This window comes from Sinocyclocheilus grahami, unplaced genomic scaffold (genome assembly GCF_001515645.1).
Source record: "Sinocyclocheilus grahami isolate Dianchi unplaced genomic scaffold, SAMN03320097.WGS_v1.1 scaffold745.1, whole genome shotgun sequence".
NCBI lineage: Eukaryota > Metazoa > Chordata > Actinopteri > Cypriniformes > Cyprinidae > Sinocyclocheilus > Sinocyclocheilus grahami.
Genome location: NW_015505924.1, coordinates 101,411 through 128,475, shown reverse-complemented (window position 1 = coordinate 128,475; position 27,065 = coordinate 101,411). Strand labels below are relative to the sequence as shown.

The following is a 27,065-nucleotide window of genomic DNA, read 5'->3' as shown; positions in this document are numbered from 1 at the left end:
ACAATATTTGGCTGAGATACAACTATTTGAAAATCTGGAATCTGAGGGTGCAAAAAAATCTAAATATTGAGAAAATCATCTTTAAAGTTGTTCAAATGAAGTTCTTAGCAATGCATATTACTAATCAAACATTAAGTTTTGATATATTTACGGTAGGAGATTTACTAAATATCTTCAAGGAACATGATCTTTACTTAATATCCTAATGATTTTTGGCATAAAAGAGAAATGTATAATTGTGACCCATACAATGTATTGTTGGATATTGCTACAAATATCCCCCAGCGACTTAACACTGCTTTTGTGCTGCAGGGACACAAATAATCATTGGTATTTCAAAAGAGGACCATGTTCTTGTTTCTTTAAGAGAAGTGGTTTTATTTAATTTTGAGTTATGTGTCAAAGCAGCTAATCTGTGTCTATATTGTTCAAATCGTTGATATTACCAGTGTTTTCTCCGGGAATACATAATGAGTTTGGACATTTTAAACCTTTTAAATCTACAAAAGTCTTGTGATATTCAGTCGACTAGGACTAAAACAGTTCAGATGACTAAAATGTGACATACTAAATGGCATTTTGGTCCAAAGACTATGACTAAAACGAAATCATAAATTTAGCTTTTATAGGGTTAATCTGACTAATATTTGTCCATTTTGAAATTGTGTCCACTTGGCCAGTTAACTGAAGTAATAATCTACTTCCTACCAGCCTCTCCTTGCGTCTCCTCTTCCCGTCGTCCTGCTTGCGTCTGTAACTGGCGTGCCAGACGGTCACACAGACCTTGAGCGTCTCGCAGGCGATACTGGAAGAGCAGCGTGTAGAGAAGAGCCAGACAGCAGCGGGTCTCCAGGTAACACGTCATGGGACCGGCTGTGAGGCGCAGGACGGATAAAGTGAGTGACGCCTGACATTAACAGCAGCGTTTGACTGAAAACAGACTGACCTCTCTGTCTCTCTGCCCTTAGCTGAGTCCTCCAAACCTGAACGCTCTCCGTATATTCTCCAAAAATAAAGTGCTGTTCACCTGCGGATGGACAACAACAGCAACACATTATTATAACATCATGGTAATAAAAGATGCTTCTGTTTTGGTTGCTCATGCTCACCGCTGAAACTACGCAGAGTGTGGCTCTCCTCAAGACGGGCTCCAGCTGACTGTAAAGCTTGCTGGATTTGAGGCATAATTACTGACATCTTCTCGAGCTCGTTTTTTACGCCTCTGCGGTGACGTAATTCCTCCCGGTACCGCACAGCCCTTTCGTACACCTCACGCCAGATACCCACCAATCTGAAAAACACAAGAGTCAGGCCATGCAGAAAGTGCTCGCTCACATTTAAAATACATAAATAAATTAAAATAAATAAATGGAAATAACGGAAAACACATTTTAAGAATTATTTAATTATTAAAATATATATTTTAATAATTATACTGGAAATGAATAATAAAACTTTAAATTTATTTTTAATGTAATTAAAATAATAAATAAATGGGAATAAATAAAATAATAAAAGATTAAATAATACATTTAAATTAATTAATTAATTAAAATAAATAAAACAATTATTTACTCAAAACAACTAAATGGAAATACATTTAAATAAATAAATGCAAATACAATATTAAATACTAATTAATTAATGGAAATAGATACAATATTTAAAATGAATTAAATATTAATTCAATTCAGAGCAAATAAACTAATTAAAACAAAAAAAAATGAATTAATTAAAATAATACATTATTAACTAATAATTTTGTGAGTGGTGCTTGCCATGATGCAAGTGTGATGTGGTTGGTTGCTAGGGTGTTGCTGTGTGGTTGCTAAGATGCTCCGAGTTGTTTTAGTATGTTGCTATGAAGTTGCTCGGGTGCTGCTGTGTGGTTGCTAAGATGCTCCGAGTTGTTTTAGTATGTTGCTATGAAGTTGCTCGGGTGCTGCTGTGTGGTTGCTAAGATGCTCCGAGTTGTTTTAGTATGTTGCTATGAAGTTGCTAGGGTGCTGCTGTGTGGTAGCTAAGATGCTCTGAATTGTTTTAGTATGTTGCTATGAAGTTGCTAGGGTGTTGCTGTGTGGTTCCTATTATATGATATCCGAGGATTCATTTATGCTGCAGTTTAATACTTTGTATCAGGGATTTGATCACATCACTGTGAGCAGAACTAGTGATGACTGAAAAAAAACACTAGTTAGGAAAATCTTACTACTCAAGTACACACAAATGTACCTGTTAGAAGGTGCTGTTTGTGCTCCTGTCTCGGCATCAGCATCAACGTTGTTTTGTAACATTGGGGCAGAAAACATGTCAGAGGAATATGTCAGCTCCCCATGATGCACTGCTCTCGGCGGGAGGCTGTAGGTCCGATCCACACTCTGAGACGCTCGCCGAAGGACGACGAGCGCTGCGCTGAAGTTCTGGGAGGAAAGTGTTAAATCGGAGGAGGAAAGCGGGAGAAACATGTCGACGAAACATCTAGTGAGCTCTACAGTGATGCCCAGACAGCCGCGGCCTGCGGTGCGCTCGGCGTCCCACGGGAGAAAGGACAGCAGCGTCCCGAGGGTGTGAAGGGCGTGAGTGACCCACGCGCTCCTGCTCTTCCTGCCGGCGGAGTCTCTGACCCGCAGGAGGTTCACGAGGCGAGAGACACAGAGCCCGGTGTACCTGAGGAGACGCTCTCTCTGCTGGACGGAGCCGCCCAGAGAAACGCCCAGAGCCCAGGCTCTCGTGAGGCTCCTGTGAACCCTGTCCAGATCCTCCTGCAGACCCGAGGACGCCGGCTCTGGGTGTGACTGTGTCTGAGCGTGAAGCGTGTCAAACATAGACGCAAACTCCAGCTTGCCTCCGTCTTCTGTGTGTGAGCACGTATACGGACCTTCATCAGAATCATGGTCTTCCTCATCCTAAAGAGACACCATTTATTTTACAAAAAGGTCATTCTCTATTCTAAATCAATTCTTAAAAAAAAAAAAAAAATCACCCCTTTTAGACTTGCACTTTAAAAAATAAAAAATAACACTAGCTTCTCTAATATTTTTGTATTCTATTTGTTTGTTTTCTTTTTATTTATTATACAATTAACAAAAGCAAAAAAAGGCCTCTAACACTAGCTTGCTCTATTCTAGCTGGTTTCTTTTTATTTATTATATGATTTTTTTTAAACCTTGCTAGGGATAATCAACGGCTTGCCGTGCATTAAAAGATTGAATGGCAAAGAAGACGTGGTTGCCTCCGAGAAGTGCATTTAAAATACTTTAATGCACGGCTAGCCGTTGATTATCCCGCTTATTCCATGGTCATTTGCCAAGTTATAGACAAGTTAAAACTAGTATTGCTCTTTGCAGCGCAATATTTGACCGGAAGTGTAAAAATTACGGTTATTTTCATCAGTTACGGTTTGTTAGCTCTAGCATTCTGCCCGCGTCAAATCAGACACAGAGATGAAATAGTGCGGTACGATCACACTTATTTCAATGAATTATAGCATTTATTTCAATTAATTATCGATCGAGAGAGAGAGAGAGAAAGAGAGAGAGAAAGAGAGAGAGAGATGACAGTTGTGTGTGTGTTACCTGCGTTTGCGCGTCTCTCTCTACAAACAATTACTTACTTCAAAAACAGTGATTTTACCACTTCGTTGCGGAGGAATATATATAATATTATATACTTTTTATTATAATATTATATAATATATTATAGAAATATTAAATTAATATAATATTGTGCACAGCGCAATCTGCGATCTCCAACCCCTATGAAAATATAAAACAAATCTGCTATAAACATAGCATTATAATGAGAACTTTATATAAATCTATAGTAAATTCTGTTCTTTTCTGTGTTTTAGTGTGCTGTCATGAAAGCGCATCACGGTGGGAGCTCTGCTAAGATGCTCTGAGTTGTTTTAGAATGTTGCTATGAAGTTGCTAGGGTGTTGCTAAGATGCTCTGAGTTGTTTTAGAATGTTGCTATGAAGTTGCTAGGGTGTTGCTAAGATGCTCTGAGTTGTTTTAGAATGTTGCTATGAAGTTGCTAGGGTGTTGCTAAGATGCTCTGAGTTGTTTTAGAATGTTGCTATGAAGTTGCTAGGGTGTTGCTAAGATGCTCTGAGTTGTTTTAGAATGTTGCTATGAAGTTGCTAGGGTGTTGCTAAGATGCTCTGAGTTGTTTTAGAATGTTGCTATGAAGTTGCTAGGGTGTTGCTAAGATGCTCTGAGTTGTTTTAGAATGTTGCTATGAAGTTGCTAGGGTGTTGCTAAGATGCTCTGAGTTGTTTTAGTATGTTGCTATAAAGTTGCTAGGGTGTTGCTAAGATGCTCTGAGTTGTTTTAGAATGTTGCTATGAAGTTGCTAAGATGCTCTGAGTTGTTTTAGCATGTTGCTATGAAGTTGCTAGGGTGTTGCAGTGTGGTTGCTAAGATGCTCTGAGTTGTTTTAGTATGTTGCTATAAAGTTGCTAGGGTGTTGCTAAGATGCTCTGAGTTGTTTTAGTATGTTGCTATGAAGTTGCTAGGGTGTTGCTGTGTGGTTGCTAAGATGCTCTGAGTTGTTTTAGTATGTTGCTATGAAGTTGCTAGGGTGTTGCTGGGTGGTTCCTATTACATGATATCCAAGCAATCATTAATGCTGCAGTTTAATAATTTGATCACATCACTGTGAGCAGAACTAGTGATGACTGAAAAAAAGCACTAGTTAGGAAAATCTTACTACTCAAGTACACTAAAATTGACCTGTTAGAAGGTGCTGTTTGTGCTCCTGTCTCGGCATCAGCATCAACGTCGTCTTGTAACATTGGGACAGAAAACATATCAGAGGAATATGTCAGCTGGCCATCCTTCCCATGATGCACTGCTCTCGGCGGGAGGCTGTAGGTCCGATCCACACTCTGAGACGCTCGCCGAAGGACGACGAGCGCTGCGCTGAAGTTCTGGGAGGAAAGTGTTAAATCGGAGGAGGAAAGCGGGAGAAACATGTCGACGAAACATCTAGTGAGCTCTACAGTGATGCCCAGACAGCCGCGGCCTGCGGTGCGCTCGGCGTCCCACGGGAGAAAGGACAGCAGCGTCCCGAGGGTGTGAAGGGCGTGAGTGACCCACGCGCTCCTGCTCTTCGACTTGCACTCTATTAATTTACTAACTGCTTGTTTTCTTAAAAAACACGATTTTTTAAGAAATCGGTGATCTCCAACCTCTATGAAAATATAACACAAATCTGCTATAAACATAGCATTATTATGAGAACTTTATAGAAATCTATAGTAAATTCTGTCCTTGTTCGTGTTTTAGTGTGCTGTCATGAAAGCGCATCACGGTGGGGTATTGGTTTGTGTGCATCAATTAAAGCAGTGCATTAATATGGAACGGTGATTAAACTGACTTAAAACTACCTGTGAATTAAACGGTTTTACTGCATACCTGCCAGCCAATCAGAATTCAGTATTCAGACAGACCATGGAATAATGTATATATAATGTATTATACATAAATAAATAAATGTATATATGTTTGTGTGTATGTGTGTGTGTGTGTGTGTGTGTGTAAATAAAAGATAGATATTAAATCTCTATATATATTTAAATGTATATTTAATCACTACAACATTTAAATAAAAACCTGTTTTTATTTGTTACAATTATTTGTAAAAGTTATTTTAAATAATTGTATTAAATGTGTCAATATTTATAAAATAGTGAAAAGTGAAACTTTTTAAAACAAATATCTACATATACATTTAATCACTAAAACATTATAAAAAGTATTTAAATATAAAAATATAAAAAAATTACTTTTAAATATAAAATTTACAAGTAATTTTATTTTAACGTGTAATTATTTGTAAAAGTTAATTTAATTTTTTTTACTAAATGTGCAAATATTTATTTTTTAATACTAGTAAAATTCAATATAATTTAATTTTTAATTCATTAAATAGATTTTTAAACAACTTAAAAAGGTTTAATTAACAAATTAAATTAAAAACAATTGAATTGCTATTTATAAACAGGTAAAAAATATCAAAAAATCCAAAAATGTGTTGGAAGAGGAAAAAATGAGTACAGATGTAAGAATGTTGATTAAAAGATTAGGAAAAGAACAATGCTACATAAAAAAAGTGCAATCATTGAAAAATAAATTGTATTTCATTTATGTTAAATTAATTATAAACTTTGTATAACTAATACAATTATAAAAATAAAATAAAAATATTTTAAACTAAAAAGAAATATTTATGATATTATAAAAGATATAGCCTGGCATGTTGTCGGTTTAACCATAATGTGTTTTTTGGCATTTTTTTGCCGTCACATTGTCTGACCTGCGTTCTCTCAGTATATTGTGTGAGGTCTGCTGTATCCTGCAGGTACAGAGACTACCTGTGCATTAAACGGTTTTACTGCATACCTGCCAGCCAATATTCAGACAGACCATGGAGTAATGTATATATAATGTATTATACATAAATAAATACATTTATATATATTTGTGTGTGTGTAAAGAAAAGATAGATATTAAATCTCTATATATATTTAAATGTATATTTAATCACTACAACATTTAAATAAAAAACTGTTTTTATTTGTTACAATTATTTGTAAAAGGTATTTTAAATAATTTTATTAAATGTCAATATAAAATAGTTCTTCAAAAAATATAAAAGCAAAACATTAACATTAATTATAAACTTTGTGTAATTATTACAATTATAAAGTAAAATAAAAATTTAATTTAATTAAAAATTATTTATGCTATTGTGTTATTGCAAAAACAGTGTATTTGTAAAAAAAAAAAATGTATATGCAGTAAAAAGTATAACAATGCTATTTTGTCTGTCACAAAAAGCATTTTATATTTAGATTATATAAAATTATAAAAGTAAAAATTTTATTTTATTTTTTTTAAACAAATATATACATATGCATTTAATCACTAAAACATTATAAAAAGTATTTAAATATTAAAATATTAAAAAATTACTTTTAATTATAAAATGTTTATTTTAATGTGTAATTATTTGTAAGTTATTTTTAATAAATGTGTAAAAAAAAAATTTTTTTTAATTTAATTTAATAGATTTTTAAACAAATTAATTAAAAACATTTAATTAACAAATTAAATTAAAAACAATTGAATTGTTATTTATAAACAGTTAAAAGATATCAAAAAATCTGAAAAATGTGTTGGAGGAGGAAAAAATGAATACAGATGTAAGAGTGTTGATTTAAAGATTAGGAAAAGAACAATGCTACATAAAAAAAGTGTAATCACTGAAAAATAAATTGTATTTAATTTATGTTAAATTAATTACAAACTTTGTATCTAATACAATTATTAAAATAAAATAAAAATATTTTAATCAAAAATAAATATTTATGATATTATCAAATATAGCCTGGCATGTTGTCTTTTTAACCATAATGTGTTTTTTGGCATTTTTTTGCTGTCACATTGGCTGACCTGCGTTCTCTCAGTATATTGTGTGAGGTCTGCTGTATCCTGCAGGTACAGAGGTAGAGCAGACAGCGGCGTTTCTTTCTCTTTAAGAGGCTGAAGACTTCCTGTGAACGTCAGAGTGGGCATGGACTCAAGCCTGGACCTGAACTGAGGCTGAAACACAGAAGAAACCGGTCACCCATCATTACAGCAATAAAACACAACACAAAGAGGAACTAGTGGGCTGGCCGATTTTTCAGATTTTATCGATTAATTCGAATTTCATGTTTTGCCACGATTGTATTTTTTAGAAATCAAGGAATCGTGATTTTGAATAGAAATATTACCAAACGTTATAATTAGACACTTTGACAATATGCCGGTGATTACAGTAAAGAGAAAAGAACGATCCAGCCGCACGTCGGCGCACGTGATTAACCGCTCATGTGTGACGCGCTCATATCACACAGAACATGCTTTTGTATTAATAAAGATGCGACGCGGCAGTGGAAGAGGAAAACATGCAAGAAGATGGGAGTGAACTTCTTTTAACGTGAGCGCCGTGTTGTTAGAAAGCCGTTTCATGCAAGACACGCGAGCGCAAGAGTCAAACACGTCCATGTTTCACAGAAAAACAATGAAAAAACAGCACAATCGAATTAAAAACCTGTAAAGAACTACTACTGTATGTCTGATATTTAATGTTTGCATCACAGTGACAGACTGAAAGCTGCTGTTCTTTGTTTTTACAGAACATTGTGTTATACCTTCAGTCATCTTGAATTACCTTGACTTTTGAGATTTTTTTTTTTAAAGCATCTTCCTTGTATTATTTCTGAATATATGTGACCCTGGAGCACAAAATCAGTCTTAAGTAGCACAGTTATATTTGTAGCAATAGCCAACAATACATTGTATAGGTCAAAATTATTGATTTTTCTTTTATGCCAAAAATCATTATGATATTAAATGGTTAGTTCACCCAAAAATGAAAATTAGGCTGCGTTTTACTCACCCCCGAGGCATCCTAGGTGTATATGACTTTCTTCTTTCAGACGAATCCAGACGGAGTTATATTAAAAATTGTCTTTGATCTTTCAAGCTGTTTAATGCCACTCAGCAGGTGTTGCATGCATCAGTCCAAAAGAAGTGAAATAAAAAGCACCCATGCATAAAAAAAAAGCATCTCACACGGCTCCGGCTGAGCGTGCGCCGGTGAGTCTCGTGAAAACCAACGTTTGTTAACAGTTAATCATTTTTGGGTGAACTAACCCTTTAAGTAAAGATCATGTTCCATGGAGATATTTTGTACATTTCCTACCGTAAATATATCAAAACTTTTTTATTTTTGATTAGTAATATGCATTGCTAAGAACTTCATCTGAACAACCTAAGAACTTCATTTGGACAACTTTAAAGATGATTTTCTCAATATTTAGATTTTTTTGCACCCTCAGATTCCAGATTTTCAAATAGTTGTATCTCAGCCAAATATTGTCCTATCCTAACAAACCATACATCAATGCAGAGCTTATTATTCAGCTTTCAGCTGATGTATAAATCTAAATTTCACAAAATTGACCCTTATGACTGGTTTTGTGGTCCAGGGTCACATATAATATGTATACGGCAAGTTTGTACAAGATGTAGTTGTAGTTCATTAAATATTGTCCGATCCTCACAAACCATACATCAATGGAGAGCTTATTATTCAGCTTTCAGCTGATGTATAAATCTAAATTTCACAAAATTGACCCTTATGACTGGTTTTGTGGTCCAGGGTCACATATAATATGTATAAGGCAAGTTTGTACAAGATGTAGTTGTAGTTCATGCGTCTTTTCTGCAAAGATATTTAACAAGTGATTTGATTAACATTTACATCATGTTGACAACTTCGCGTGTGCTGCACTTGGAATATAATTTTTTTACCTAGAGGGTTAATAAAGAAAAAGTTACTTGAATCATGTTGTAGTTACATTTTCAAGTTGACTAGTTAAAAATCGTAAAAAGTCAAAATCGGGCAATCGAGATTTAAATTTTTTGCCATATCGCCCAGCCCTAGCAGTAACGAACATCCCCTGGGCTGACCTGAGACGAGCCCAGGACCCTGCGTATGTGCTCCAGTCCCTGCGCAGCGTCCAGCAGGGCGGCGCTCATCACGGCGGCAGCAGACGGCCGCTCGCTCATCCTGAGCACAGTCACCATGTAGCCGTCAGACACGATGAGGAGCGGCTGGCGAGGATGCCACGTGACGGAGTAGCGCTGTCTCATGGGGTCACGGAGCGACACGCTGGAGCTGGAGATGCCACCGTCCTGCGTCTGCAAAGGCACTGGAGGTCTACGGATCAAATCGATGAATACAGTCAGAACACTTGAAATATAAAATCTTTGTTCATGCATGACAGCATGCATCTGATATAAAGCTTGCATTCATATTTTTATAGTGTTGCACATTATGATGCCTGCAGTGATGTGATTATAAGGTAAAGACGTCTCACTATTCATGTACTTACATTGAACAATGACCAAGGAAAAGGAAGAAAAAGATGAACAGAGATGTAAAAATGTTGAATAAAAGAAGAAATATTTATTTAATAAAAAAGGTCATTATTTGTGCAAGCTATATATATATATATATATAAATATAAAGAAAAATAATTTTTGTTTTCATTTAAGATTATTTTAGACAAAAGAAAATGTTAATTATTTGGAATTTTTTTATGTTTAAAATATTTATTAAATGTGTTAATATTTGTATTATAAAAAGGTACATATAAACTTTTATACATTATGTATAAGTATTAAAATTATAAAAATTAAATAATTTTTTTTATTAAAAATTGAATAAGAAAAATGTATTGACATTTACAAGCAAAATTTATATTTTTCTTAACATGAATTGTTATTTATAAACAGTTTATAAAACCTGAAAGATATGTTGAAAGAATAAAAGAAAAAATTTACGTATGTAAAAATATTGATTAAATAGCTTGAATGCAACGCAAGTTGATTTGGTTAAAAGTGTCTGATTATTCTAATTAAATGAACAATTATAAAATGTAAGAAATAAGCCCTTACATGTTTTCCACCTCTTCCTGCACTGTATATCACCTTTAACTTTATTTTAGTTTATGCATTTTATTTAATTTGATATTTTTGTATATGATATTGTGCAAAACTTAAAATGCATAAATGTAATATTTAAATGGAATGGCGTATCCCTTGTAGCAAAAAGATTTTCTTCTTTAAATATATTGTAAAAGATCATTTCATTGTTGCTTTGTAACTGTTGCTCATTTATTATTTGTTCATTTATTCATGTACAACATTGTGATTATTTCCGGTATATATGCATTTTTTTATATATTGGTTGTTTTTATGATAATACTATTTTCATAAGTTTGATGTATACATTTCTGTATGTTAATGTATTTTTTATTCTTAACTTGATAAAAATAAATTGTTGTTTCGATCGAGCCTTACCGTATTTCCGCATCTTCCTGCACTCTATATTCATGTTATTTTTTATTTGATTTACATATTTTATAATTTTATATTGTGCAAACGTAACACTTTAACATATATGCACTGTATTTTTATGTTATTTTTTATTTTATTTACATATTTTATCATTTTATATTGTGCAAACGTAACACTTTAACATAAAGGCATACATTTTATTTATTTATTTAAAAAAAAAAAATTTCATTTTACCAAGTGGCTTTTTAATTTTACAAAATTGTACCAAAAGCAATATAATATGAGACCAATGTTCAATAAATAATTACATTTATCCTTAATAATAAGCACAATTACCAAAACAATGCTTTTAAATGAACATAGGTTCAAAAGAGCTGTATATTATAATAAATAAAAGCACATTTAGCATCATCTGACCTGAGTTTGTTGTCCCACGTCGAGTCCCACTGGATCTTCAGAAAGGTGACGATGAGCTGCGCTTCAGCAATGAAGACAAATGCGCTCAGACACATTGTCTTCAGAAAAGCTTCGGTGTCATTTTCATTTCGTCTTTCCTGTGATGCCTGATAAAGTAGCGTTTGTGAGCGCAGTGCTTATTTGTTTACAGCCGGGGAAACCGCTATATCTCCCACTCCAACAGCGCCTCCTGCTGGCAGAGATTAATCTGCATTTGCAAGTCTGTGGGAAACACTGGTGTCTGTCAGCAAACATGAACAAAAAGCATGCTTCAGAACTGTTTTGAGAAGGTGCTTAAGTTTTGAGCCATGTATTATTACTCTGAATTAGGCTACTAATACTATTACTATCTTGTACCCTGCAATAATCATTTATTCAAACTAATTTTTATAAGATAAAGGGGAAAGAAAATCGGCATCATATATCGGCCATCGGCTGCCCTGATAATGTTGATGTTAGATGTCCTAGATGTTAAAACTGGAGATAAATTGAGCCTAATAAGCTTGCTGCATAATTTGATGAACTCTGCACTATTATTGCACTGAATCAACACTGAACTGACGTATTTTCCTCTGTAGTGCTGCTTTATAGTTGAACTGAGTTCAACTTCTAACGAATGAACTTTGCGACATTAAAAGAATAGTTCAACCAAAAATTTAATTTGGCTGAAAATGTACTCTTCCTCAAACTATCCTAAATGTAGATGAGTTTGATCTTCATCAGGTTTGTAGAAATGTAGCACTGCATCAGTGTCTCAGCAATGGATGCTCTGCAGTGAATGGGTGCCGTCAGAATGAGAGTCCAAACAGCTGATAAAAACATCACAATAATCCACAGCACTCCAGTCCATCAGTTAACATCTGGAGAAGACAAAAGCTGAAACACATCCAGCATTAAGACGCTTTTAACAAAAAATACGAGTCCATGATCCATAATAACATTCCTCCAGTGAAAAAGTGCATCTGCTGTTGTCTCTTCTGTTGCTGCCAGATCTGCCGAAAGTCACATCGTGTTTGATGCCAAACTAACTCGACTAAATCACTAAATCAAATAAAAAATATTTTCATGCTTTTTCAAGTTAAGCTGATTTTGTCCACTAAAAACATATCTGGTCATAGACAATTGTCAACATGCATAAGTGGTAAATAAATAAACAAATAAAAAAAAAGGTTTATAAAAATAGCTATATGCATTTTTAGTTCAATAATAACAAACATCAGGAAAAAGTAGGAAGCAATTCCTTTGTTTGTCGTATACTTGTGTCGCTTACAATTAAAGTCCTTTTCTGATTTTATTGTTTGCAACGTCACTTGGCAATATTTTATTATTATTATTATGATATTTTGCATGGTTTGTTATTGGAGTAGTGTCACCCGGGTATGGAGGATGAAACCTGCAAAAACAATAAAGAAATAAATATGCAAATAAATAAATAAATGTGTGCATAAATACACGTATTCTTGTTTAAATACATAAATATATAATTAAACATGTGACTAAAGTAGGCAAATAAATAATATAAATTGGTGGGCAAATGGAAAAGCTAAACTCATCCTATTTATTTTCCTTTGATCACTCGTTTATTTCTGAATGTAGTTCTGCATTTATTTCTGCTCTGTGCAACATGCTAACGAGAGGGTGTCGATTATGGACTTGGTCGGGGCTTGTGATAGCAATGCTGTTAATCCAGTATGGCCTAAAGTCACTTTTTCCGTTCAGCAGAGCAAGATGCATAAAAAACTGAGCTGTATTGTCCGTACAGTATCTGTGACTTTACAAACGACCCAAAGAAATGGCCAGAGGTGTCGTTTCCTGACGTCATTTTTTATAACCCGATGTATTGATGATATTACAAACCCACCGAAATGGCCAGAGGTGTCGTTTCCTGACGTCATTTTTTATAACCCGATTGAGTCTCCAGCTAGAGACAGCTGTAATATCAGTATCCCGTGGTCATCGTGAGATTATTCACTTTATCCGTGGAATAAGGGCTCATTGTTTTGATGGCAGCTAGCGTTCTATAGGATGGTTTTACCTGCTCGTTGTTTAGGTATGTGTAAGATCATTTTTATGCTCAGTAAACAGTCTTCTACAACCAAGTCGATCTGCAGAAATCTCTCTCTCTTTACGGCCGGAGAACCAAATTAGTGACATGCACAACACAAGGGTACATCTCAGTTGATTCTCAATGTATTATTGTACAAACAGAGGCTCATATACATCCTTGAGAACTGGTATGAAGTGGTTTAATTGAGGAACAAACCCATTTTTCCCATTAGTTATCAGAACAGAAAATGTAAATATGTTTATTAAGCAAATAACGGTTCAGTATTGCAATTAAGAGCTATGTAAGCGTTCATATTTTACGCTGGCCACTTAAAATCTTTTATGATTTAGCTCTCTCATGATTATAACTACAAAACTAACCCTACGAAAAAGTGTAAGATAATAATCAGTCACCTTGACTGATGAAGTTAATACGCATGCAAACGTTCAAGCGCGTCACACACGATCTGCCTCTTGCATAATTAACACCCTCTCATTAGCATGTTGTGCAGAGGAGAAATAAATGTGGAACTACATTCAGAAATAAACGAGTGATCAAAGGAAAATAAATGGGATGAGTTTAGCATTTCTTTAAACATTTTCCATTTGCCCACCAATTTATATGATTTATTTGTCTACTTTAGTCACGTGTTTAATTATTTCTATATGTATTTAAATAAGAATACGTGTAATTATGCACACATCTATTTATTTGCGTATTTATTTATTGTTTTTGCAGGTTTGGTCCTCCATACCCGGGTGGGAGTTTGAACTCCTATTCACTGGGAATAAAAATAAATGAATTTTAAAAAAATAATTCAGTCGATGCAGAGTCATATAGAGCGGGGGAATCCCCCATCTCCCCACCCTCTGAATATTATGTATCATAATTACGTTATTTGGCGGGTTTTACTTGGAAAAGCAGCTGATTTCTAGCATTCGAATAACTATGGATAAATCTGAAACTATAAGAAAGATTGGAGATGAATTTCATTTACAAATAAGGTAGGAATGTGCATACTTTTAAATCATTCATTCAGTTCAGTATTGTTGGCTCTGAGATTAATTGCTTTGGATAAAAGCATCTTCAACATGCATAAATGCACATATTCATTGCACTGAAATAGTGGAAGCTGAAGATGTTGATATTCATATCAAAAATTAAAAAAGAAAAGAAAACACCTACATTTCAGTATCACTTAAAAGTTCTTATAAACCAATACTAATTACAAAATAACAACCAAAAAGAACAGATTAATACAATCAGGCTTTACACTACACTTATATAAATTATTAATATGAAATTTTCAAAAAAAGAAAAGGAAAGAATAATAGTCACATAAACCTATGAAGTAACAAAGGGTAGCATGACCTTTATTGAAAAAAAAAAAAAAAAAAATTATTTTTGAAAAATTCATGCATAAAACATTTAGTAATAATTAAACAAATGTGTGTGTGTGTATATATATATATCATTTTTTTTTCCACACACTGGAAAAAAATGGTAACATCTAAATTAACTGGTTTTATTCGAGTCAAAAAAATTATTTCATATTACTGAATCAACCTAATTACGTTTAGACCATTATATCATGTAGACAAAGCTCTTCGGAGTAACAACAGGTTACCACTTTTTGCAGTGTGTGTGTGTGTGTTTGATTATAGTTTGATGCACCCATGGAATATTGCATTGTTGCATAACTATGTTAATTACACATGTACTGCAATTATGCATCCAGGACAACTCTGATAACATGTTCTTGATGACGTCATCAAGTTCTGGGTGATGTCAGCCAATCACAGCTTATAAATTTAGCCGCGAACCAACTAAATGTATTACTGACCTCTGTACAGATAAATCAAGAAGAACACATCTCTGAGATGGAGGCTCTAGACTGGATCGAATTATCAATGAGAGCTTTCTTCTGCTTCACCGGTATCATAGGGAACGGTTGGCTGGGTTTGCGCTCTCTGCCCAGATCTGGATCTCCGCTTCGGACCAGCGATGTCCTCTTCGTTAACCTGGCCGTGTCCAATCTGATCACAAACTGTCTGGTGGATCTGCCGGAAACCATGGCGCACGTTGCCAAATCCTGGCTCACGAGTAAAGAGTACTGCGGCGTGACTAAGTTTTCCCACGAAATCTCGGAGACCAGCAGCATCTTCTCCACTATGTTCATCAGCATGTATTGGCACCAGAAACTGGTGGGCTGCATCAGACGTGGAGGAGCTCCGGTGCAGATGGATAATTTGAGGTTAGTCGTCGTATTGCTCGCTGGGCTGAACCATAGCTAAGCTTTATCCAGAAAAGTCTCTAGGTTTGTCAGTATGAATATTCTATGGAAAAAAGCCACTAAAAGGGTCTGAAAGTTGCTAAATCTAGTGCTAAAGTCGCGCTCGTGTGTGTGTGAGACGCGGGAGCTGATGGCAGCGGGCGCTGGATATTTGTGGATATTGTGGATGAGTTCTTCTGTGTCATCACGTTCTGTTAGTTCTACAGCTTCAGTTTCGGAGCTTTCACGCTTAGTAACACATACAGCTGTTCCCTCACCACAGTGCAGCAGTGAAAAGAGACCCCTTTCAAACAGTGTTGCGTTCCCAACCTTGTTTAAGCGACAAAAATTCATATCATAACAAAAATAAACACCGGTATTCGGTATGAACCGGTATACCACCCAGCACTACCTTGGACCACAAAACCAGTCATAAGGGTCAATTTTTTTAAATTGAGATCTATACATCAATTTTCCATTGATGTATGGTTTGTTAGGATCGGATAATATTTGGCTGAGATACAACTATTTGAAAATCTGGAATCTGAGGGTGCAAAAAAATCTAAATATTGAGAAAATCATCTTTAAAGTTGTCCAAATGAAGTTCTTAGCAATGCATATTACTAATCAAACATTAAGTTTTGATATATTTACGGTAGGAGATGTACAAAATATCTTCATGGAACATGATCTTTACTTAATATCCTAATGATTTTTGGCATAAAAGAGAAATGTATAATTGTGACTCATACAATGTATTGTTGGCTATTGCTACAAATATCCCCCAGCGACTCAACACTGCTTTTGTGCTGCAGGCTCACATATATATATATATCAGTGTTTGTATGAAATGACAGAGGATCATTTGTAAGCGTATGATCTCACCCGGCCCAGCCAGCAGAATCTGGGCCACGGCTTTCTGCGCTTGATGCTGGATGACAACAAGACCTCCAGCTTCACTTCCATTCTTGGCACCGATGGTGAGTTTCAGAGGACTTCCAGTCGGCCTGTATCCTACAGCGTCCAGCTAAAGCAAGGACATGCAAACAATCAGTGAACGTTATTACAGCTCGCATTACAGCCCACGTGACATATTAAGCACGATATAAAATGCAAAATACTCAGGTAGCTTTATTAGCAGTATAATACCGCCTTCGAATCATATTCAGCTTAACTTATTACAGCTAAATTATCAGTACTACCACAAATAAACATATTTAGTTTTATTTTACATATAAGTGAGAGTAAATGCTTAATACTGAATATGACATATTGACTAGTCTTAAATTAATTGCATTATAATAAAATAAAAATGCATAATACTAAATATTTTTTAATTCAACCTCAGCAGTCAGCCAGCGAAATCAAACTAGCAGCAAAAATAAAGTATTAAATTAAATGCATAATATAAATGAAAACGATCACACCGACTCAGTCTGTGATATAGAATCTAAAATTAATTGCATTATAATAATTTAAAAAAGATTCAGGCAGATAAATCAAATCAGCTGCTAAACAAAAAAAAAAGATATTCAAGTAAATGCTTATAATTAAAGAAATATATATATAATTTACTCTAAATAACCTAACCTTAATTGCATTATTATTATTTTTTTTTTTTGCGTTATTATTATTAACCAAATTCATTCGCAGCAGTCAGATAAATCAAATCAGCAGCCAAAATAAGAGATTTAAGTAAATATAAATGATATTTACTCTAAGTAACCTCAAATTAATTGCGTTATTATTATTATTTTATGTAACGTACAACTTTTAACCGCAGCTGCAGTCGGATAAACCAAATCAGCAGCCAAAACTAAGTATTAGATGAGTATAAACACAAACATCTGTTATTCCCAAGAAACAAACATGCACAAATGCTAACTAGCATGATTCTGAACTCGATCAGTACTCCAGGAATACATGAGTCCGCGGATTAGCGATTAGCGTTAGCTGCAGCATGTCAACACAAGCTCACACGCGCCAACTCAGCTTCTGTAGAGCCACAAACTCATGCTGAAGCGTCTGTATTACTCTACCATCATGCCATGACTTCAGTAAACACACTCCGACTCTGTTTACTCCGCTGTTTTTCGAATCTCCCTCCACTTCCGGTTTTCCAAACAGCGAACGCAATTCCCATGAGTCCCGCTGCGTTGCCATAGAAGCAGACGCGTAAGAGCGCAGCCTGTGCGCATGCGCGTTCAGAGGGTGCCTCTCATAGAGAAGTCTATATCTCTATGTATATCCTCCTGAGAGCCAGAAATAAAAAGCTTTGTGAATTTAGTTTTTTTTTTTCACGTCGTCACATTGTTTAGAGCATAAGAAAAAAATGGTAAAATAACATTTTTGTAAAATTATATTTTATTCATAAGTTATGCTACGTCCCTCTGGATAAAATGACAAGAGCAGACATGAAAAGGCATGTCATTTTTTTTTTTTTTTAAATCAGCAATCAATTTTTAGGTTTCAGGATTTTTTTTATAACTAACTTTGTTTAAGGATGGCTCTCAACTATGTTATAAAACACATAAAATGATTTGATAAACAATTTTGCTTTATGCAATATGTGTAAAAATTCCATAAACTGGTTTTCCCATTAAGCACAATGTTATACACTGCATCTAATTTGCATGTTAAAGTGCTGTTGGCACAGCATGTTGAAAAAAAGGGAGTAGTAATTGGCCAGATTTTCATAATAATATCTAATATTTCATAAGAATATTCATATATAATTTGCTTTCCTATTCAATTCTTTTGTCTCCCAACATGTGTAATAAACATGCGTTTAGTCCTGGTGTCCTCTACAGTGGACGTGTATGAAATGATGTCCTGTTTCATAACAGAAGGTCATATTTTGATTTGAAACCCCATAACATTTTCCTGAGATGTTGATTTATGACAAACAATTTGAAAATTAATCAGATTTAAATTATAATTACAAAATATGATCATATTTCCATAAGGATGTACCACTAAATTAATGTCAGGCATTTTTAAAAACCAAGGAGAGGGAGTGGTGAGGGTGAAACATCCAATCATGTGGTGTCTCTGGAAAGCCCTGGATGTGCTCCGTACAGGACTCCAGACTTACACCTGTGATGTGTGAGGTCTCCGAGAAATACACTAACATATAAAGTCCACTACAGAGGCTAAAACTCCATAGCTGGGTCTCAGGAGGATATATCTGTTGCTGCCAGATCTGCCGAAAGTCACATCGTGTTTGATGCCAAACTAACTCGACTAAATCACTAAATCAAATAAAAAATATTTTCATGCTTTTTCAAGTTAAGCTGATTTTGTCCACTAAAAACATATCTGGTCATAGACAATTGTCAACATGCATAAGTGGTAAATAAATAAACAAATAAAAAAAAAGGTTTATAAAAATAGCTATATGCATTTTTAGTTCAATAATAACAAACATCAGGAAAAAGTAGGAAGCAATTCCTTTGTTTGTCGTATACTTGTGTCGCTTACAATTAAAGTCCTTTTCTGATTTTATTGTTTGCAACGTCACTTGGCAATATTTTATTATTATTATTATGATATTTTGCATGGTTTGTTATTGGAGTAGTGTCACCCGGGTATGGAGGATGAAACCTGCAAAAACAATAAAGAAATAAATATGCAAATAAATAAATAAATGTGTGCATAAATACACGTATTCTTGTTTAAATACATAAATATATAATTAAACATGTGACTAAAGTAGGCAAATAAATAATATAAATTGGTGGGCAAATGGAAAAGCTAAACTCATCCTATTTATTTTCCTTTGATCACTCGTTTATTTCTGAATGTAGTTCTGCATTTATTTCTGCTCTGTGCAACATGCTAACGAGAGGGTGTCGATTATGGACTTGGTCGGGGCTTGTGATAGCAATGCTGTTAATCCAGTATGGCCTAAAGTCACTTTTTCCGTTCAGCAGAGCAAGATGCATAAAAAACTGAGCTGTATTGTCCGTACAGTATCTGTGACTTTACAAACGACCCAAAGAAATGGCCAGAGGTGTCGTTTCCTGACGTAATTTTTTATAACCCGATTGAGTCTCCAGCTAGAGACAGCTGTAATATCAGTATCCCGCGGTCATCGTGAGATTATTCACTTTATCCGTGGAATAAGGGCTCGTTCTTTTGATGGCAGCTAGTGTTCAATAGGATGGTTTTACCTGCTCGTTGTTTAGGTATGTGTAAGATCATTTTTATGCTCAGTAAACAGTCTTCTACAACCAAGTCGATCTGCAGAAATCTCTCTCTCTTTACGGCCGGAGAACCAAATTAGTGACATGCACAACACAAGGGTACATCTCAGTTGATTCTCAATGTATTATTGTACAAACAGAGGCTCATATACATCCTTGAGAACTGGTATGAAGTGGTTTAATTGAGGAACAAACCCATTTTTCCCATTAGTTATCAGAACAGAAAATGTAAATATGTTTATTAAGCAAATAACGGTTCAGTATTGCAATTAAGAGCTATGTAAGCGTTCATATTTTACGCTGGCCACTTAAAATCTTTTATGATTTAGCTCTCTCATGATTATAACTACAAAACTAACCCTACGAAAAAGTGTAAGATAATAATCAGTCACCTTGACTGATGAAGTTAATACGCATGCAAACGTTCAAGCGCGTCACACACGATCTGCCTCTTGCATAATTAACACCCTCTCATTAGCATGTTGTGCAGAGGAGAAATAAATGTGGAACTACATTCAGAAATAAACGAGTGATCAAAGGAAAATAAATGGGATGAGTTTAGCATTTCTTTAAACATTTTCCATTTGCCCACCAATTTATATGATTTATTTGTCTACTTTAGTCACGTGTTTAATTATTTCTATATGTATTTAAATAAGAATACGTGTAATTATGCACACATCTATTTATTTGCGTATTTATTTATTGTTTTTGCAGGTTTGGTCCTCCATACCCGGGTGGGAGTTTGAACTCCTATTCACTGGGAATAAAAATAAATGAATTTTAAAAAAATAATTCAGTCGATGCAGAGTCATATAGAGCGGGGGAATCCCCCATCTCCCCACCCTCTGAATATTATGTATCATAATTACGTTATTTGGCGGGTTTTACTTGGAAAAGCAGCTGATTTCTAGCATTCGAATAACTATGGATAAATCTGAAACTATAAGAAAGATTGGAGATGAATTTCATTTACAAATAAGGTAGGAATGTGCATACTTTTAAATCATTCATTCAGTTCAGTATTGTTGGCTCTGAGATTAATTGCTTTGGATAAAAGCATCTTCAACATGCATAAATGCACATATTCATTGCACTGAAATAGTGGAAGCTGAAGATGTTGATATTCATATCAAAAATTAAAAAAAGAAAAGAAAACACCTACATTTCAGTACCACTAAAAAAGTTCTTGTAAACCAGTACTAATTACAAAATAACAACCAAAAAGAACAGATTAATCCAATCAGGCTTTACACTATACTTATATAAATTATTAATATGAAATTTTCAAAAAAAGAAAAGGAAAGAATAATAGTCACATAAACCTATGAAGTAACAAAGGGTAGCATGACCTTTATTGAACAAAAAAAAATTTTTTTTTTTATTTTTGAAAAATTCATGCATAAAACATTTAGTAATAATTAAACAAATGTGTGTGTGTGTGTATATATATATATATATTTTTTTTTCCCCACACACTGGAAAAAAATGGTAACATCTAAATTAACTGGTTTTATTCGAGTCAAAAAAATTATTTCATATTACTGAATCAACCTAATTACGTTTAGACCATTATATCATGTAGACAAAGCTCTTCGGAGTAACAACAGGTTACCACTTTTTGCAGTGTGTGTGTGTGTGTGTGTGTGTGTGTGTGTGTGTGTGTGTGTGTGTTTGATTATAGTTTGATGCACCCATGGAATATTGCATTGTTGCATAACTATGTTAATTACACATGTACTGCAATTATGCATCCAGGACAACTCTGATAACATGTTCTTGATGACGTCATCAAGTTCTGGGTGATGTCAGCCAATCACAGCTTATAAATTTAGCCGCGAACCAACTAAATGTATTACTGACCTCTGTACAGATAAATCAAGAAGAACACATCTCTGAGATGGAGGCTCTAGACTGGATCGAATTATCAATGAGAGCTTTCTTCTGCTTCACCGGTATCATAGGGAACGGTTGGCTGGGTTTGCGCTCTCTGCCCAGATCTGGATCTCCGCTTCGGACCAGCGATGTCCTCTTCGTTAACCTGGCCGTGTCCAATCTGATCACAAACTGTCTGGTGGATCTGCCGGAAACCATGGCGCACGTTGCCAAATCCTGGCTCACGAGTAAAGAGTACTGCGGCGTGACTAAGTTTTCCCACGAAATCTCGGAGACCAGCAGCATCTTCTCCACTATGTTCATCAGCATGTATTGGCACCAGAAACTGGTGGGCTGCATCAGACGTGGAGGAGCTCCGGTGCAGATGGATAATTTGAGGTTAGTCGTCGTATTGCTCGCTGGGAGCTGGATCGTGTCGACTGCGTTCAGTCTTCCGTACATCTTTATCACAGAGCACAATGCGAACGAGAGTTCGGAAGTTTGCGAAGAACGTTTCGCATCACCTGCAGCCAAGCAGACGTATGATGGCATGTACCTTACACTGGCTAACGTCGTTCCAATGATTGGGATAACTTATGCCACCGTTCAGATCGTCTTAACACTGCTTCGGAGTCAAAAACGAGTCAAGGATCACTCCAGGAATGGAAGAAACCCTCAACCTTCATCTGTAGACCAAAAACGGGAAGGAACCGCAGAACGCAGCATGGAAGAAAGATCTCCGATCTCCACAGATGCTTCTAGAGCCGCTACTCAACAGAAGACGCAGCTCAAATCCAATCCATCCTCAAGCAACCAGGTTCGAGCGGCCAAAAGCGTGGTTGCAGTCGCCACCATCTTCATCTTCTGCTGGTTCACTCACCTCATTCTCCGCATCTACAGCAGCTTCAGAAACTCAGTCCTCACTGTGAAACTCACCAACTTTATAGGAGCTTCTTACGTCTGTTTCGTCCCGTATGTCTACTTGCACGGTGTGAAGAAACTCAACTGCTCTTGGCGGTAAGACCTGGTGAGTTTATTAAGCTTGGTGCATCCTGGGAAACCATTAGTGCACACAGTTGACTGCACCAATATAGCTTTAAAAGCTAAAAGACTGAGCGATTGGCATCTGTGTAAATGCTTTAAACATAGATATGAAATATATAAGAGTGTAGAATATCTTGGGTGTAGCTAAGGAAAGAAAATGAAAATGATTGTTCTCCTGTGCTTTGTTGATTACGACCAGATGTCAGTGCAATTATGTTTGTTATTCCTCTTGACGAATTAAAAACCTGCTTATGAGCGCAATTATTGTCATGTTATTTTTGCTGTCAAATAAGCACAAAAATCCTGGCGTCAGCCGAGATGGTAAAGAGCACTGGACCTTAAACCAACCAGCGTTAACCCTATACAGCCTATTGTGTTATATTTGATACGCAAAGGCCTGTACATGATCAAGACTGTGCTGTTAAACCAGTCGCACACAATCTACTGCATGTCTTCTGTCGTCTGATTGATAGTTTAGAGTTGCAGTTAAAGCTCTTTTAGTGTAATTGTATAAACCTCCAGCTTCAGCTGGAGCTTCTCGTGTATCTGCGGTCAAATCTTGACTGATTTTTATCAAGTAAACGTGAGAATAAGTGCAGTAATATCTCCAGATGAACACTTACTGGACTGAAGCAGCTCGGCTTTACTTGATTTCTCCATAAATCTTTTTTTTTAGAAAAATCAGTGCGTCTCAAATCTGATCCTCAGGATCTTTTGAGGAGCGTTTGTTTCCAGAAGCTTTACTTTCACTGTTCCTCAGCGGAGGAATGATCTTCACAAGCCTCCAGAACATCTCACATCTTCTGAGGAGCCTTTATTTCTTCAGCTCTCAATCACTGCGTTATATGTTTGGAGCATTTCAATCTCATCTTACTATTATTGGAGATATAGAGCGACCACTGATATTTATATCATTTTACGCAAGTATCTGCTGTACTCTTATAAAGATCTCATTGATTTACATTACAAGCATCAGAATTACACCACTTTTTGTCTATGTAAATATCAGCATCTGCACCAAATAGAATACTTTTTGCTCAGTTTGAGACTATGAACTGGTTTTTCCTCCATATTCTCACTGTATTATATACTATGATGAGCCATAAAAGCTTGCTGCATCAAATATGATATTCAACAAAATTGCATATGCAAACTTTGTTTAGATTTGTCTAAAGGATCAATAAACTGTTCCATTAAAAAATAGATTTTTTTGGACTATTATTTCTTATGTCAGGCTTTACATTTATGCATTTATCCAAAGCGACTTGCACTGCATTCAGCCTATACATTTTTTTACCAGTATGTTATGCTTTCGAGTATGCTTTACAAGGTTAAAAATTGCATTTTTGACTGTCGTGTCCTCTCACCCACTGACACTTTACATTCATACTGTAAATGCCCCAAATAAAAAAATTAAAATATGCTGATAATCAATTCAACTGAAAGTTTCACTTGATTAAACATTGTTTAGTATGTCTTTCAAACCCTTTGCAATATTAAATCAGAAAAATCGAGGGAATTTGTAATCAAAATGACAGACCTGCTGCAAGTACATGCAGTGCTGTGCTGCAGGATAACAATTACAGCTTATGCAAAGTAAAGTGTGTTTAATGTTTGTATTGTGTAAATGAAAATGCACCCACTATTTGTTCTGGGTTCATTCTCAGCAAATCAGGAGGAGATTTTAGTGACATGTGACCATGATATCATCAGTTCATACCTTATAAAGTTCACTGCCAACACTGGATCTGTACATGCAAAATAAGAGTCTTTCCCAAACCAGCTTCAGGAGCAAAACAACTCTGAGATGGAGGTCCAAGCTTGGATTGAATTATCAATACGAGCGTTTTTCTGCTTGACCGGCATTACAGGGAACCTCTGGCTGGGTTTGCGCTCTCTTCCCAAATCCAGATCTCAACTGCGACCCAACGACGTCCTCTTTATTAATTTGGCCGCGTCCAATCTGATCACAAACTGCCTGGTGGATCTTCCAGACACATTGGCGCAGTTTGTGAACGACTGGTTCATGGGTAGAAACTACTGCGGCGTGCTTCAGTTTTCATCCGATCTCTCGGAGACCAGCAGCATCTTCTCCACTATGTTCATCAGCATTTATTGGCACCAGAAACTGGTGGGCTCCATCAGACGTGGAGGAGCTCCGGTGCAGATGGATAATTTGAGGTTAGTCGTCGTATTGCTCGCTGGGAGCTGGATCGTGGCGTTGATGTTCAGCGTACCCCACTTTTTTATTGCAGAACACGATGGGAACGAAACTTTAGAAGTTTGTGAAGAGCGTTTCCCAACACCTGCGGAGAAAAAGACGTTCGATGCGCTGTATCTGATTCTGGTGAACGTCGGGCCACTTGTTGGGATCACCTACGCCAGTGTGCAGATCGTCTTAACGCTGCTCCGGAGTCAAAAACGAATCACGGACCACTCCAAAGGAAGAAATGCACCACCTACAGAAGAAAACATGGCCAAAAAGTCTAAAGCCGTGAATACCGTCGCCAACCCGCAACAGAAGACGCAGGTCAGATCCAATCCGTCCTCGAGCAACCAGGTTCGAGCGGCCAAAAGCGTGGTTGCAGTCGCCACCATCTTCATCTTCTGCTGGTTCACTCACCTCATTCTCCGCATCTACAGCAGCTTCAGAAACTCAGTCCTCGCTGTGAAACTCACCAGTTTTATAGGAGCTTCTTACACCTGTTTCGTCCCATATGTGTACTTGCACGGTGTGAAGAAACTCAACTGCTCTTGGCGGTAAGACCTGGACTGGAAAAAGCATCTGAGGAAAGAAGCTTGTTTTGATGATTAATGGCAAAACATGTAAACAAAGCTTGAGTGATTAGCAATTAGTTGTTTGTAAACACCGTATATGTAAATACCTCTTGTTTTTTTATATGAAATGTGTGAATCCTAGTAAAATAACTGGTTTATCATTTTTTTCCACCACCAAAGCAGAAACAGAAGTGACTCTCCCTCCAGTGCTTTGGTAATTGCTGCCAGCGATCACTGTAATTATGTTCGTTATGCCACTTAACAAATTATAAATCTGCACATGAGTGCAATTCTCCTCAATGTTATTTACAAAAACAAAGGAGGACAGCACATTATAATCAACATATTTAAAGCATATTTATAATATTTTGCCAAATAGGCATAATTAGCTAATATAAAGTGTGCATATACTTATATTGATTATAATTTGCTATTTCTTTTTTATGAATTGATTTCGGTAGCACTTAGGTGCAATAAGGTTGTATTGGTTAACAACATTAACTACATTAGTCAACATGACTTAACAATAAAAATGAAATCTTAAACATTAATCTTAGTTAATTCCAACATTTTATTAAAATACAATTTTATTATTTATTATATTAAATAAATTACATTATTTAATGGACCTGAACTAGCATGAATTAACAATGAACTGTATTTTTATTAACTAACGTTAACAAAGATGAATAAATACTCTAAGAAATGAATAGCACATTCTTAGTTAATTTTAGTTAATGCATTAACTATTGTTAACTAATGGGATCTTGTAATTTCAATAACGTTTAAACTTAAATTTTGGTGATTTAATGTGTTTTGGTGATTGACCTCTTTATCTATGAATCATACTGAATGGCTCTGAAGAATAAGGGTCATATTATATATACATCCAACCTGCTTGCTTTGCATTATGATCACTTTACATTAAACATGAGCCTTCATATAATCAACGCTAGCCAATATTGACATTTATTCAAATTAGCTAAATCAATAAGTCGTGCAGGACCAATGTACAAACTCAACAGCCTATTATAACCAGAATCCCTCAAATTAAATCTAGTCAGCATCAGAGCTGTTGAAAATGTGCATTACCTCGGCAGTCGATTATGACATTAGTGTGCACATAACAGCAGACATTGAAGTGAGTTGCTGTTTATTTTATTTTTTTATGTGCATCCAGTCTCATTTGGTAAGTGACCTTTCTTTCTGTTTTAAAGATGTTTTCTTTGGATTGTTTGACTGCTCAAAAGAGAATAGAGGAAAATGTAACTTAAGTTGTGTTTCCTGCTAGCTAAATTTCACATACATACACAAACATTATTTACTTGCTCTAAACCTCTCTTTTCTTTATTCGAAGTTAATCTAGAGAAGTACTATCTAAGCAGTCAAAACTACAACTCTAGTCTATATTCATCCTACGTGTCCTCTTAAGGTGTAAATTTACTACAAAAAAACCCCCATCATGGTTAGGC

The 27,065-nt window shown here is 35.5% G+C and overlaps 3 protein-coding genes across 3 annotated transcripts in view; 2 read left to right on the top strand and 1 right to left on the bottom strand.

Annotated features, from left to right (window-relative positions):
- LOC107560821 (uncharacterized protein C5orf42 homolog) overlaps window positions 1–11,428 on the bottom strand; it is a 20,656-nt gene extending 9,228 nt beyond the window's left edge. The window contains exons 1-7 of the mRNA XM_016245089.1: window positions 11,334–11,428; window positions 9,525–9,774; window positions 7,458–7,607; window positions 2,233–2,906; window positions 1,110–1,291; window positions 947–1,027; window positions 709–873 (exon numbers count right to left, since the gene is read on the bottom strand). Of these exons, the coding sequence (XP_016100575.1) occupies window positions 709–873; window positions 947–1,027; window positions 1,110–1,291; window positions 2,233–2,906; window positions 7,458–7,607; window positions 9,525–9,774; window positions 11,334–11,428 (1,597 nt within the window). The remainder of the gene's footprint in view (window positions 1–708; window positions 874–946; window positions 1,028–1,109; window positions 1,292–2,232; window positions 2,907–7,457; window positions 7,608–9,524; window positions 9,775–11,333) is intronic.
- Window positions 11,429–21,796: 10,368 nt separating this feature from the next.
- LOC107560820 (cardioacceleratory peptide receptor-like) lies at window positions 21,797–22,792 on the top strand. Its single transcript, XM_016245088.1, has 2 exons — window positions 21,797–22,459; window positions 22,553–22,792. Exons 1-2 carry the CDS (start codon window positions 21,797–21,799, stop codon window positions 22,790–22,792), a joined length of 903 nt encoding a protein of 300 aa, XP_016100574.1.
- Window positions 22,793–24,622: 1,830 nt separating this feature from the next.
- On the top strand, window positions 24,623–25,579 carry LOC107560819 (alpha-1A adrenergic receptor-like). Its single transcript, XM_016245087.1, has one exon. It carries the CDS (start codon window positions 24,623–24,625, stop codon window positions 25,577–25,579), a length of 957 nt encoding a protein of 318 aa, XP_016100573.1.
- The last annotated feature ends 1,486 nt before the right edge of the window (window positions 25,580–27,065 follow it).